Consider the following 14,985-nt stretch of genomic DNA (forward strand, 5'->3'; position numbering starts at 1 on the left):
TGGCTGGATTGAAGGCATTCACATAATTTATGGTTGAATGCAACTCCTTCACTGCCTCACAATTGAATGGCAAAACAGGCACTTCATGAGCAGTCAAATCTGACAATTAAATCCTCTTATAATACCTATATTTCTACATTTATTCATCCAAACTAAAAAACAGGTGTAAACAAGTTATGACAATAAGTATCAGTTTTATAATAGATCTAACCAAATAGGTGAGCTGTGGAAAAGGGTATTTAAATACATTTTGGAAAGGGTAAATTGTTTAAAATGTTATGAATTTGATTAAATCAATTTATTGATTGAGGTGTTTTGCTATTGGATGTAATAATGAACATAGCAGTCATTATTTACTCCTGACATCTGAGCCACTGAAGACCCAGAGGATTAATGTTACTTTCGTTTTTGAAAGGAATGCATCTCAATGCGTCTATGTTCGCCCTAATCATTCGTGATCGAGCTTCATTTACAGAAGAAGTGAGTATAAGGGTTTTTTATGAATCTTTGCAAATCGCCTTTCCTAATATATGCTAGTTAGCAAGTTTCGAGGCTGAAGTTTAAAGTCTGCTCATCACCCCGTGGAAGAGAGGGACGGGATCAGCAGAGCTCATTAGTATTTAAAGCAACATGGACTAGAATGGCTTGCTGAGAATAGAGCTGTTTTTGTTTTTTTACACTACCATTGAGAAATTTTAACCAAAGTATGTTATAGACTTTTCGTTAAGACCCTAAAGAATCATATCAACTTGTGGGAAACGGGCATCCGATGACCCCTTTAAATGTTCACTTAAATGCTAGTGAGAACGTTGCTCATACCAGTGCTCTCAAAAATAGCTTGCTTTACTTCTGGTTCGTCTTGGTATACTGATGAAATCTTGAGAAAAACTTCTGACACCTTACTAGCATCTGAGACGTCAATCTAAAAAAAAGATGAAATGATCAGATTTGTTGTCCAAAACAATGTTCTGGTATTTATGTAAAGTCTGCTTCTCCAATAATGGCTTCGTTTTGGTTTTTACATTTAGTTGAACACCTTTTCATAGACTGTTTGATGGCAGGTTCTCGGTGTGACAACTTGCCCCATACTGTGACTTGCTATTGAGTATGAACCGTTTATTTTACAATGTGTAAAACATGTTTCTCCCGTTATATATATATATAACGCATTAAACTTATAACGCATTCAATTTACAATATTTCACATTTTAAAAGGAATACAAATTCAATAGCTCACTCTAAAGGAGTACAAATGAGATTCTCTCACGGTCTTAAATTTCCGTCAAATGAAGCTAAGCCTATGGAATCCGTCATGAAATTTCGAACAAATGCAGAGAAAATCTCTAAAATACTCTACTTCTTACGGGGCAGCGAAACCGAAGAAGCCGAAAAAAAATATTTTCCAACTGCGAAATATGTTCGTGGAGTCCCATGAGACTTCAGACCACAAAGACGCGCACTGTTCTCAGTCTGGCCATCAGTCTCTCACAAATAAACCACTGGAGGAGAGAAGGTTCCCTGCAAGTGGTTCAACACCTATATTCTTTTCAGTGTCGAGATACTGAGAAAATCTCCCGACAGGTTTGCTGGACCGCTCAAGGCTCAGTGAACTCGGGGCATTTGTGTCACTCAGGGGTTTGGTGTAAGTGCAATGGAGTGAGAGCTGAACTACAGGACTTTATAACTGCATGCAAAACGGCTTTACATATGGAAATGGTGGATATTACACTGAAACACAGACAAAATTATTTTTCTCCCAAGAAAAGAAAATTGTTTAATATCAACAAAATGGAATGTTGCAAATATAACAATATTCAGTGCATACCAGTTGTAGTATTTAATATACTAATGTCCAAACATTTTTTCCACTTCACTTTCACTGCCTTCTCCATTTCAACCCAAAGACTCTAAGATGTTTATACTACTTGATTTTGGTTTTAATTGCACCACCAATATCTCACAATATGGCACATATAATAAAAGGCATGATGCTCGTGGCTCCATGTCAATGTGACAATTTAAGTATTGACAATTGTTCAGAAATATCAGTTATAACATTACAATCATTTAAGGTTTAAGCGATAAATAAGACCTAATTATCATCCAGTGCCTTTTTCCCATTTTCCCTTTCCATGTATAAAAATAGAAGCAATATTTCTAAAAAGAGATGAAAGAACACAACACTCTTATTCAAAGCTAACTGTGTACAGTTGATCTGTGAGGAAATTCAGTTTGGGTTAACTGTCATGAGGCACTAGTCATCATTGTACTTTGCCAACCTTTGCAGTCTGAGATCTGCATGCCAAAACGGATCCAGAATTGACTGAACTTAGATAAACTAGATCAATAGTTTACAGAGTTTCACGTATCCTGTCAAGTTTTTTTTTTTTATTTGACCCGTAATAAGTCATTTCAGTGGTTCTATAATCAGGATTAAGAATTAAGCAGTGGTCCTTTTCACCAACGTGGTCTTGAGAGCATCTCTGGCATTGCAGCAGGATTCTAAGACTTTGCCATTTCTGGAAAACAAACAAATACATATATGTAATGTCTTAAGATCATTTTAGTACACAGAAAATAGGTACAAAACTGTCACTAGGGTGGTAACCTTTTGCAAAGGTACCATTTTAAGTACTAACATTTACCATTTAGGAGTAAAAGAGGCACAAATATTTTAGCTATTGTATCTTAAGGTAATACTCTAAAGTAGCAGTAATGCTGTAGCTTTCAACCTTTTATTCTGAGTGCATCAGCAAAATGCAATAAAACTAGATACTATACATTATATTTTCAACACAAACTAACCGTGACACAAATTCTTCCAGAACTCCAGCCTGATCTGCCGGGAAAAACTCTTGCGCAGCTGCATGCTCCAAAGCAAGTAAGTGTCCAGGCAGAACAGCTACCTTCTTTATCTTCTTATCTTCACTCTGGAAAAGCAAGCAGCAGTAATGAACAACACAAAATGGGGCGAAATGAAAGAAACTGAACTGAGCATTACATCGAGTATAGTACCTTTAAAAGTCCCAGGTTCACTATCAGTGAGGAAATAAAACTATAAGATTGAGAGTGGGAGTTGGAAAAGGCTTTCCTCAACAGGGCATCTGGGCAAGAAGACGAATAGCTGATCAGTCACACAGGTTTGGAACAACATGAGGGTGAGTAAATGATGACAATTATCATTTTGGTGTGAACCGTCTATTTAAAGGGGTCATCGGATTCAAAATTCACTTTACATGTTGTTTGAACGTAAATGTATGTTGGAAGTGTGCACACATACATCCTATAACGATAAAAATCCACCAAGTGTTTTTTTAAATCCCTATATGTGGGTGGTGATGGCGCAGTGGATAAGACACATGCCTTTGGTGTGAGAGACCCGGGTTCGAATCCACTGTGAGACACCAATGTGTCCCTGAGCAAGACACTTAACCCCTAGTTGCTCCAGAGGCGTGCGACCTCTGACATTTCACGAGTTCACACTTACATATATTTACGTAATGCGTATTTGGCGAGTATGGTAATACGTAGTTGGCGTGCTGTCCTGGGGAAGGGCTCTGAGCTCGGGAATGGCCCGAACCCAGAGTATCCCCCCGTGGTATGGTGAGAACTTAGTGATATTGGTGGAGAAGGGGTGGTGGAGGGATGCTGATAGACCGTCAAATGAGTGGAGGTATGTGAGTTGATTGACTTGATTGCGTACCACTTGTGTTTAATTAGGCTAGGTATCTGACGTGCTCCTCCCGAACTTTAATAAAACATCATATATAGCAATTGTAAGTCGCTTTGGATAAAAGCGTCAGCTAAATGAATAAATGTAAATGTATTTTAAAATCCCCTTTCTCAAATCAGGCTGTTCTGAGATTCCCGTCAGAATGATGTAGTTCTGCACAGGCCGCTCCCACGATAGTTGATTGGCAAGGCCGTCTTACCTTAGACCCGCCCTGAGTGAGCTGAGAGCTGTCCGCCATTGTGTTGACTCCAGTGCAGGGGAAGACAAGAATATCTCCGATTAAGCGATTGAGGTGTTTTGTTATTGGATGTAATAATGAACATAGCAGTCATTATTTACTCCTGACATCTGAGCCACTGAAGACCCAGAGGATTAATGTTACTTTCGTTTTTGAAAGGAATGCATCTCAATGCGTCTATGTTCGCCCTAATCATTCGTGATCCAGCTTCATTTACAGAAGAAGTGAGTATAAGGGTTTTTTATGAATCTTTGCAAATCGCCTTTCCTAATATATGCTAGTTAGCAAGTTTCGAGGCTGAAGTTTAAAGTCTGCTCATCACCCCATGGAAGAGAGGGACGGGATCAGCAGAGCTCATTAGCATTTAAAGCAACATGGACTAGAATGGCTTGCTGAGAATAGAGCTGTTTTTGTTTTTTTACACTACCATTGAGAAATTTTAACCAAAGTATGTTATAGACTTTTCGTTAAGACCCTAAAGAATCATATCAACTTGTGGGAGATGGGCATCCGATGACCCCTTTAAATGTTCACTTAAATGCTAGTGAGAACGTTGCTCATACCAGTGCTCTCAAAAATAGCTTGCTTTACTTCTGGTTCGTCTTGGTATACTGATGAAATCTTGAGAAAAACTTCTGACACCTTACTAGCATCTGAGACGTCAATCTAAAAAAAAGATGAAATGATTTCATGGAGTTGGAGAACAAGTTAAACCATCCCATGACCGATGTACAGCTGAACCTTATGAATCAACACACTACCTGCTGCTCGATGAGCTGGATCCTTTTGGCTCCAAGGGAGATCAGTTTCTCAGCTGATGGGGAGATGAGGAAGGACATGAGCTCAGAACCGCAGTGAAGCTCCTCCTGTGGCGAGAGGACAATGCAGGTAAACTACAAATTGATCTTCTGATGTAAAATAGAAACACAATGTATAGCAGTCCATTCAGACATGCAGATGTTTGCTAGATCACCTTTTCTTCAATGACATCTTTTGTTCCATTGACACCATTTTCCTCTGTATCCTCTTCATCTTCCTTTTCTTCATGATCTTCTTCCTCTTCCTCCTCCTCCTCATCATCATCAGGCTCTCCTTCATCATCACTGCATTAAGCACATCTTTCATTAGTCTAATTGTAAAAGCATTTCAAATACAGGAAAATATGAATTAACCTTCAGTTTATTTATACAAGAAACAACCAATACACCCCAGATAAATACCTGAGTGAGCCCAGCGGATCTTCCATGTTCATGCTCTCCATCACTTCCCTGAGAGCCTCACAGCCTTCCTCTCCAAAGCAATTTCCTAAACAAACAACCAGAAAGGATCAAAATTACCACAGAATAACAACTTTGACACCAAACTGAATTCAACAGAACAGAGACACTACAGTGCGTGCATAATTATTAGGCAGGTTGATATTCTGATCATATTTTTTTTCCAAGCTCATTTTACCAATTCCAAACCACATCAATCTTAATAACTACTATTAATTTTGTATTTAATCATTTATAAGTGAAACATAACTGTCCATGAAGGCTGGAAGTGAAAAACTCTTTATATTCAGGAGTGCATAATTATTAGCCAGCTTTTCTTTTACAGATAAAATGAGCCAAAAAAAAGAGACTTAACTCAGACTGAAAGTCAAAAATTATTAAACAACTATTATTTTTAAAAAAGCTGTCCCGCAGGTTTTAGGAGGCGGTCTAAGGTTCGTGACGATGGAACTGTGCCGGAAGTCCAACTTTCAACACTTCAACAAGTCAACACTTGTTCAGAAAGATACGCATGTGAATTAGTAAATATTAAATGATGTTAATAAAGTGTAGGGCTGCAAAACAATTATTCACATTCAAAATAAAAGTTTGTTTACATACTGTGTGTGTATACTGTGTATATTTATTATATATATATATATAAATACACACATAATATATATGTACATATTAATAAAAATACTACATTTATATATAAAATACTTAAATACAAATTATATACAAGTAGAAATATATACATACATTTTTTTAAATATATATGTGTATGTTTTTATATATACATAAATATACACCGTACACATACATATAGTATGTAAATAAACTTATTTTGAATGCAGTTAATCACAATTAATCATTATTAACCATTTTGCAGCCCTGATAAACAGTTTTTTTATTAATGAAGTATGTGTTTAAAATGTGCAGCATATTAATCACAAAATGAATCATGGTCAATTTAAGATATCAAAACTACCAATTTGTGTTAATAAAAAGTTTGAAAGCAAGCAGCTTGTCAAAATTGCAACAGAAATACCTAAAACCTTATGTGGAGAGCCTTTAAATATTGTGACGGACAACAAGAGGCCTATTAGTCAAAAAAAAAATATGTAATCACTGGTCTAGCGCATTTATGATTCCCGATCTTTCAGTCTAATCTTCATCATTTTTGCAGAATGTTTCAGTACAGTATAATTCATAAGGCTTTTTTTCAGGAGGCTTTTTTAAAAGACAGGGCACCAGTAGTTGATTAGAGAGGGAGGGAGGGAGGGTATGCATATGTGTGTAGTAATAAAATGCTGTGACATCTAAATTGCATTATTTTACCATTGAGGTCCAGTTTCTCCAGATCAGGTTTGCCCCGAACAGCCTTTGCAACTACTATAGCCGCAGCCTCACAAATCTCTCCAAATGACAAATTCAGCTCCTAAACAAAAAAAAACATTTTAGAATGCTCACAGTATCTACAAAGACTGAATGGAAGTGTTTGTGTGTGTCATCTAGATTCAATGCTGGCATCATGCATCAACTAACCCTGAGGAATGGCAGTCCCTCTCTAAGGGCCCCTGCTATAGCAATCGCACCTTCTGAGCGAACCAAACAGTCCCCAAAATTGATGACTTTAAGACACTGGAGGTGCCTAATAGCCTAAACATGGATGAAATCACACAGACAGCCATTAATAAACATCTCTTTTAACCATATGAAGTATTTTGTGACATGATATAGAGTTGCTCAAAATACCTCCGCCATGGCAATCGATCCTCTCTTAGTAAAAGTGTTGTCGTTGAGGTTGAGGACCTGAAGGTTTGGGTTGTGCTTTATGGCAGTAGCTAAAGCAGTGATACCAGGATGGTTGATTCCATTCTGTGGCATATGGACCTCCTCAAGACTACCTAACAACTGTAAAAAAAAAAGAAGAACAGGGAGTCAAACGAAGTGAAATATACAGCTGAATATTTAAACTTTATATTTAAAGATTTTTTTGAAAGAAGTCACCAAGAAAGTTTAAAAGAGCAACATTTATTTGAAATCGAAATCCTTTGTAAAAATGTTTACTGTCACTTTTGATCAATGTAATACATCTATGCTAAATAAAAGTATTAATTGAAAAAAAAAAAAAAAAAAGCTACTGACCCTAAACTTTTGAACAATAGTGTAACTATATTTCTATAAAAGATTATGCCTTAGTACCTTAAATGCTTTGGCAAGTGCAGCAGCACCATTATTCTCCAGCCGATTACGTCCAGCTATGAAGACTTTTAACCTCAGGGGGGAGCCAGCTGCACTAGACTGCTTGTGACATTCAGTCAAAGCAGAAGCAAGGACCTTTAAAAAATAAAAACAAACAAACAAATAAAACTACATACTCCATCTGTTTCATGAGCTCCAAAAATATTAACACGTTTAAAAAAGTTTTAAAGCTTAAACATCTGATATCATAACCACTCAAATGATGATGCATTATTTTTAAACCGGTTACATCGAGTTGATCTCGGCCTAAACTTACCATACCCCCTCCAATGCCCATGCCACAGTTATTAAGCCTGATCTCACGTAAGGTGTAGCATGCAGAGCTCTTCAGAAGGCTTTCAATTCCCTTTACACCATCAGGGCCGAAGGCATTGTCGCTCAAGTCCAGATGAGTCAGTCTGGCCCCCGATATCATCAAAGCATTGCCCAATGATTTCTAGAACAATGGATTAAAATGTTGGAAATACAATAAGCTTTTTACTCACAGCAAATACATTTAACTGAGCTCTTTGAGATGGATATTGTTTTACCAGAGCAGGTGGAATTTCAGAGCGAAGACGGCCCGTGAACAAGTCACTCCAATAGCATTGCTTAGTAAAAAAAATAAAAATGCAAAGATTAAAAACAGCAAAGTCAAAGAGTGAAAATTTTCCAGTGGCAATTTAAAACTACCTCCAATTCCCTTTTCGCTTCAAGTGATTTTGCAATTGCCTGTGCTGCTTCAACACCCAATGTGTTTCCCTCTAATCTGAGAGACTGCAGACCCTGATGCTGTTCAATTTCCTGCACCATCTCTTTCACTGCAACATCACAAAAAAGGAGGGACAATTATGAGTGTTGAGGTTTATGCATTAACACACACAATACGTAAATATCTGCAGACAAATCGTTTTACTCACCTGACTCAGCATTGTCCAACTTCAGCCCTCGTCCCTTATAACTTAATTCCACTTCTCCAACATGGGTCTTGGCCAGAGCCTCTGTAATCTGAGCTATATCTCCAAAGGCCATTGCTTTCTGTATTAATAAAGTTAATAAAACATTAACAGGTATCACAAAAATCTAGCACTCTTAAAAAACGGATAGATGTCGGAAGCATATGAATTTACTCATACAGATAATTTCATGCCACTCTATTATACATCAGTGTTACATCCTCACTTTTTAATTAATTAATAACAGGACTGTAACATTAGCTCAACGTGCTAGCCTGTCACTACACATGTAAATAAAAGATTGACGTTGAAAAGTGTTCCTTTGAAACAAGCTGCTGCACCTTGCAGCTCGATAAACTCGAAACAGATACGTTTACGTTTATAGCTTACGTTGTCGTGCACAGTTAGCATGCTAATATCATTGCATCACACCGTTCATGCTAGCTCAGAGAATTAGCTACCAAACTTCCCTGTCAGCCAGAATTTTACACTAGTCCTTCAATCACATCAACATTAGTGAAATCTAAACATTTTAATCTTATTCATATTTCAAACCTGCGAATATTACCTTACACCTCGGCACAGATATTAAAAGAAGCCAGCAGATAACTAGCCTGACTAGAGAAAAACCATCACAACAGGATGCACATGGAGGCGGCGGTTCTTTGAAAGTGCCGGTGTCACATTCTTTCATAATAAAAGCACCCTAAATCCTGTTATGATTTTTTCTTGACTGTTATGACATTACTACTCGTACTGAATACCCTATTGATTATGTAAATAAATTGTGATTTTTTTACAACTGTTATATTAGAGTACTGAAACCGAAAAACCGATTAATACGTAAATTTGTATTTGAATGACAAATTATAATTATTTATCAATCATATAAACCAGAGTTTTTTCAGATAGGATGTATTAAATCATCATACATATATAACTTAAACAAATAAAATAATTTCATACGTGACACACTTTTTACTGCATCTTTCTAAGCCACAATTTAGAACCAGGAAGACGCAAGCCCCAGTGGCCTAATGGATAAGGCACTGGCCTCCTAAGCCAGGGATTGTGGGTTCGAGTCCCATCTGGGGTGGAAATCTTTTAAACGCTTCTTAGCGATCCATGTGACACAGAAAGCTAAGTGTAGACTCAGTTAGCCTTTAGACTTACAGCAGGTGCAAGATCGCTGTAGCTCTTACCTGCCATTGAGTATTTAGCTTCTACGATATAATATTTGACTAAAGATTTGGTTATAAATTATATAGTGTGTGCAAATACGTTAATGAGATCCAGAAAGTAAATTTCTGATTCAACTGAAACATGCATCGTTTTGCACGGGGGTTTGTTTTGTGCGTCCTAACGGCGACCTTCGTGCAGGCTCAGGGTAAGTGTCCTAAATAAACTTTACTCTTTCAATAAGTCGTGTTTTTGACATGCATGTTTGCATAACATTAGAAGAATAACGTGTAAAAGTGATAAATAATACGGATCGGAGTTACAACAAACGTGGGTTGCCCCATTTCCAAACGAGGCGCTCTCATGATATAAAAATGTATCAAACATATGAAACCCTTAACGCTTATTGATGTGTGATCTTTTTTCTCACTGTGTGCTATAGATGTTCAGAGAGCCACTGTTTATTGGGATGCTATTCAGAGATCTGTGGTGCTGAAAGAGGATGCAATGGAAGAGGAGGGAGATGCATTTGGTTATTTCAATGATAGTTTATCTGTTTCTGGATGGGGAGTGCTGGAAGTGCAGGCTGGTTATGGACAATCCCAGGAGAACGATGAAATTACATATTTCTTGGCTGGATACCTTGAAGGATACCTTACAGCTTCGTAAGTTAACTTGACTAAGCCTTGTGAAAAAGAACACTTTGGCATACCTTTAAAGAGATTAGACTTTAAAAATATTGTCAAATTTACACTGCAAAGGTGGCAAAGAATTGCTTCTGAAGTGGCATTTAGGTATCTACACATAGACTGTTTAATTCTGCTCGCATAAATCCATTCACTAAGATTAAAAAATGCTTTTATATTAGGGGCTGAGGTGGGTCAAGGCAGGCTTAATTTAGTCTGTTTTTTCTTAAAAAAATGTACTTAAAGGAAAACTTTTAATGGCATTATTATAAAGTGCACTTTTTAAAAATTTGTTAAGAAACACAATATCTGCACAGTTTGTTTTTTTTAAATATACTTTCAAGATCTGAAGTACACATTTAATAAAATTAAACACATTTTTTTCACTAGGGAAAATACGTCAGAGTCTGTTAGTATACTAAAATGCATTGACCTGGGTGTTAAGTGTAGCAAAAATAACCAAAGAATAGGCTACAACATTTCAGTAACATCCCAATAACTTTTTATTCACAGACAGATGATAAACCATTATCATAATATGTATCCTCAGATGATAAAGGATAATAGTGTTATGAAACCTCTGAAATGTTTTATGAGGTAAGTGACATTTATTTTCTAAATTGATTGCACTATTCCAAAATTAAAATAATGTCAGGTATGATCAAATACACCTACTTGCAGTATATATACATATATATTACTAATCTACAATTAAATTTGTCTTTATTAAACTTCCATTCTTTAAAATAGTGAGCAAGACTTATGGACAAGAACACAAGTGACATTAAATGGGAAGACTGATCCTTTGTGGCATCATGTGGGTCTTGTAGTGGCTCAGATGGATGGACTGCATGCTGGGGCAGCGTACTGGGCCAAAAGTAAACAGGAAAAGGTCAGGAAACCTGCAATGTGCATGCATCTGTTTAGATGTACTCTATATCTCATTCCGAGAGTTTGATAACACTCATATAGACATCTAGATTCTCAAGTGAACTTTTTTATTTTCATTCATTCGTTGACAGTTATGCCTATATGTTATTAATTTTGTGTTAATGAGTGAAACTTGTATTTCAACTCCCAGCCTCTGTCCATGTTTGCGGTTCAGTTCCTCAATGGTATTGGGGATTTGCTAGATTTAATCCCTGTTCTCAAAAGACGTTCCAACTCTTCTTCTGGCTCCTTCAGAAAGCCAGGCATGAGTCACTGTTCTGCTCTCATCAAGGTTAGAGGTAAAATTATGCCTTCACCTCATGACTGTAATCACATATTCTGGACTGGGATCAAATGTAATAGGAATTTGCCATTGAAAACCCCATGTCAGTGGTTTTCAATAGCACTAATCTGAATATTTGGGGCTGCCTGTGTTGGAAATGGGTTCATTCGCCAACAACCTTTTGTCATTTGTTTTTGCCCATTTTATCTGCAGATGTTACCTGGCTATGAGAATCTGTTGCTTGGTCACTCCAGCTGGTACACCTATGCTGCAAGCATGAGAATCTACAAGCACTGGGACTTGAAAAATAAACATAATGGCACAAGCAGACTGTCCTTTAGCAGCTACCCTGGTATTTATAAACAGATGTTTCGCTTTTATAATTGAAACTAACAATAATTTAGTACTATAAAACTGTTTCTCGCATCATTTCCAGGGATTGTGGAAAGGGATCTCTGGATGACTTTTATTTGCTGGGAACAGGATTGTTTGTAAGTCAAACCACAAACAACGTGTTCAACTCCTCTCTGTTCTCCCTGGTGACCCCAGAGGCTTTGCTTGCCTGGCAAAGGGTGCGTGTAGCACATGTGCTGGCCTGCACAGGAAAGCAATGGGCCCAAATATTTTCCAAGCACAATTCAGGTGAGACAGAGATGCACAAGGCAAATGTGGATCATTGTATGCAAAAATTGTGTTCCGTATTTGCAGTGCTCTGTGGTGTCGTCTTTCATTACTACAACCAAAGCATACAGTTCTCTAGAATATGATTGCATGCTGTGGCATTGAATTTCTCACCCTCAGTCCCACCCTCATGCTTTTATTTTTCAGCTGAACACAAAAGAAGATATTTGGTTATGTATGTTTCATATATGTAAGATATATGTTTCAACAGTTTTGTCCTTATAATCATGCAAGGTCAGTTGGGTCCAAAACAACACATTCAAAATATCTTCTTTTGTGTTCCATGGAATAAAGAAATGCGTACAACTTTTTAAATGTGTTTGTATATACATATATATATATATATATATATATATTATGGTATGGCTGTTTTATTTTCAATTATTTTCTGAATTAATTTTGTCAGGAACCTACAATAACCAGTATATGGTGGTGGATCTAAAAAGAGTTTCACTTGGAAAGCAGATTGAGGACTGGAGTCTGACTGTTGTGGAGCAGATTCCTGGTTTGGTGTTGTACTCCGATCAGTCACAAGCACTGCGTTATGGTGAGGAGTATTTTCATAACAAGAAAAGTAGTATGATCCATCCATTGGAAATGAATTGGAGAGGATGTAATAAGTAGAAAGCAAAATCACACTCTGAAGGGTGAATTTAAAAAGATCATATGCATTATAAATCATCTCAATAGGTTACTGGGCATCCTACAACATACCTTTCCATTCAGACATTTACCGAATGAGTGGTTATGGTGTGATGTGGAAAAAGTACGGGGAAGACTTCTCATATGACCTCTGTCCACGTGCAAAAATATTCCGCAGGGACCAGGGAAAAGTCACTAATCTGGACACCTTGAAATACATAATGAGGTACAATGGTGAGTTTAGGTTTTCTTTTTGGAAATGACTCAAAATTGTTTCTTCAAACTAATCTGCCCTCTTGTTAATCTAATTTTTTGATGAACAGTAGCACTTTATCGTATTAGATTACAGAAAGGACCCATATTCAAAGAAGCATCCTTGTAAATCCATCTGCTGCCGAAATGACCTGAGGCTCCGACGACCTCATCCAGGGGGTTGTTATGATACTAAGGTACAGGGCTATGTGTTATTATTACATAAAAACTAGTAAAGATATACTGCAATTCTAATGGCTGCATGCATTTAGGTTACAGATTATCACATGGCCCAGATGTTTTCGGCCGAAGCTGTGAATGGACCCACTACTCAGAATGGTCTTCCACTTTTCTCTTGGAGCCGTTTTAATCTGACAGCTCATCATGGGCTGCCTCAGATGTACAACTTTACATTCATCAGCATGCAGCCTTTGCTCTTTGGTTCCAGAGATCAAGCCAAGACTGATATTAATTTTGTACAGTGTATGAACAGCAGTCTGGAGGATACAGATGAAAGACTTGAAAAGGATTTAATTGACTTAGCATCAGATATTTACAAGCAGCTTCATAAAGTCATTGGGTACATTTTTGCCATAATTTTTTTTGTGCAACTGAATGCATAATACTTCCAGTCAGTGCTGGACATGTTTATGCAATAAAAGACAGTAACAAATATTTGCTCTAACTTGTATAATTTGTGTTAATGACAAAGCTCATGCTCATAAATATTAGCAAATTACCAATAAAATGTATCAATGCAGTCATTTAAGATTAAGATCAACTGAGTTGAACAATGTCAGACTCAGCAGTGTTACTTTTTCACTGGAGAAGCAATAGGGATAGAGGACCCGTTAAAGGGTTATTCAAATTTTGTCATTAATCACTTACCCCCATGTCGTTCCAAACCCGTAAAAGCTTTGTTTGTCTTCGGACCACAATTTAAGATATTATGGATGAAAACCGGGAGGCTTGTGACTGTCCCATTGACTGCAGAGTAAATAACACTGTCAAGGCTCAGAAAAGTACCACTTATGGCAGATGGACTATTTTGATGATGTCTTTCATACTTTTCTGGGCCTTGACAGTGTTATTTACTCTGCAGTCAATGGATAGAGTAACCTTTTAAGTTAAAAATGCCCTAATGACAGATTTGTTTATTACAACCACAGAGTTTTTCATTTAACAACATATTAAGTGTAGATTATTGTAATGTATTCATCAGCTGTTTGGATCCATTCTGACGGCACCCATTTACTGAAGAGGATCCACTTGTGAGCAAGTGACTTAACTAAATTCTTAAACATTTTCACCACCTTTTTAAATTATAAAATTATAAATTAGGCCTATATTAAAGTATTGTAAATTGTATGTTATTTATATAAATCTATTTTCTCTCTTTGCAAGTTTAATAATTTGTAACTACAGACTGAATAAATGTTGAATTTACACCATAAATGGATGTTTAATTGTATTGTGTTAATTATATTAAGGGGTCAAAAGTATGAAACCATTAGTAAAAAGGCTTAAAGTGATTAAATATTAATACGCGTCTAATCCAACTTAATATTCAGATTCGTCGTCTATCGCATTGGTTCACAAGGCCAGTTTTAAAGCTTTTATCTTTGACTCCCCCAATCTTGAATATTTCGTTATAGCCTCGTTAGTCGTTACAAATTATAGTACTATCAGCACAAGAAATTGAGCAAACTGTATTTGACTTGTTTGCGTCAACTGCAGCACTCGATCTGCATCAACACAATCCTTTTATCAGAATGATTTGAGAATGTACCAAGTCTATTAATGCACTAGACACAGTGCAGAATCTTAAATATCCATTGCTGTTTTTTACAAACAGCATCGTTTCTGCGTCAAACGTGCATCAACGGGTAAGTGGGCGGGACT

The 14,985-nt window shown here is 36.9% G+C and overlaps 2 protein-coding genes across 3 annotated transcripts; one reads left to right on the top strand and one right to left on the bottom strand.

Annotated features, from left to right (window-relative positions):
• Nucleotides 1–1,658: 1,658 nt before the first annotated feature.
• LOC306852155 (ran GTPase-activating protein 1-like) lies at nt 1,659–9,106 on the bottom strand. Of its 2 annotated transcripts, none has more exons than XM_079388820.1 (16): nt 8,999–9,106; nt 8,395–8,512; nt 8,168–8,295; nt 8,026–8,085; nt 7,752–7,931; nt 7,436–7,570; nt 6,986–7,144; nt 6,776–6,889; nt 6,569–6,668; nt 5,192–5,276; nt 4,945–5,074; nt 4,733–4,837; nt 4,535–4,637; nt 3,016–3,104; nt 2,806–2,930; nt 1,659–2,519 (listed from the first exon to the last, which is right to left on the bottom strand). In XM_079388820.1, the coding sequence occupies exons 2-16, from the start codon at nt 8,504–8,506 to the stop codon at nt 2,441–2,443; spliced, it is 1,704 nt and encodes a 567-aa protein (XP_079244946.1). In that variant the 5' UTR covers nt 8,507–8,512; nt 8,999–9,106; the 3' UTR covers nt 1,659–2,440. The 2 variants fall into 2 exon arrangements, with proteins under 2 accessions (XP_079244946.1, XP_079244947.1); XM_079388821.1 differs by having other exon boundaries at nt 1,754–2,519; nt 8,986–9,080.
• A 453-nt stretch (nt 9,107–9,559) lies between these two features.
• Nucleotides 9,560–13,757, top strand: plbd1b (phospholipase B domain containing 1b). Its single transcript, XM_079388574.1, has 11 exons — nt 9,560–9,817; nt 10,052–10,274; nt 10,809–10,892; nt 11,046–11,187; nt 11,377–11,517; nt 11,722–11,876; nt 11,945–12,150; nt 12,596–12,736; nt 12,880–13,065; nt 13,174–13,280; nt 13,356–13,757. Exons 1-11 carry the CDS (start codon nt 9,754–9,756, stop codon nt 13,704–13,706), a joined length of 1,800 nt encoding a protein of 599 aa, XP_079244700.1. The 5' UTR covers nt 9,560–9,753; the 3' UTR covers nt 13,707–13,757.
• Nucleotides 13,758–14,985: the final 1,228 nt, after the last annotated feature.

Source organism: Barbus barbus (assembly GCF_936440315.1).
Source record: "Barbus barbus genome assembly, chromosome: 32".
NCBI classification, from domain to species: Eukaryota; Metazoa; Chordata; class Actinopteri; order Cypriniformes; family Cyprinidae; genus Barbus; species Barbus barbus.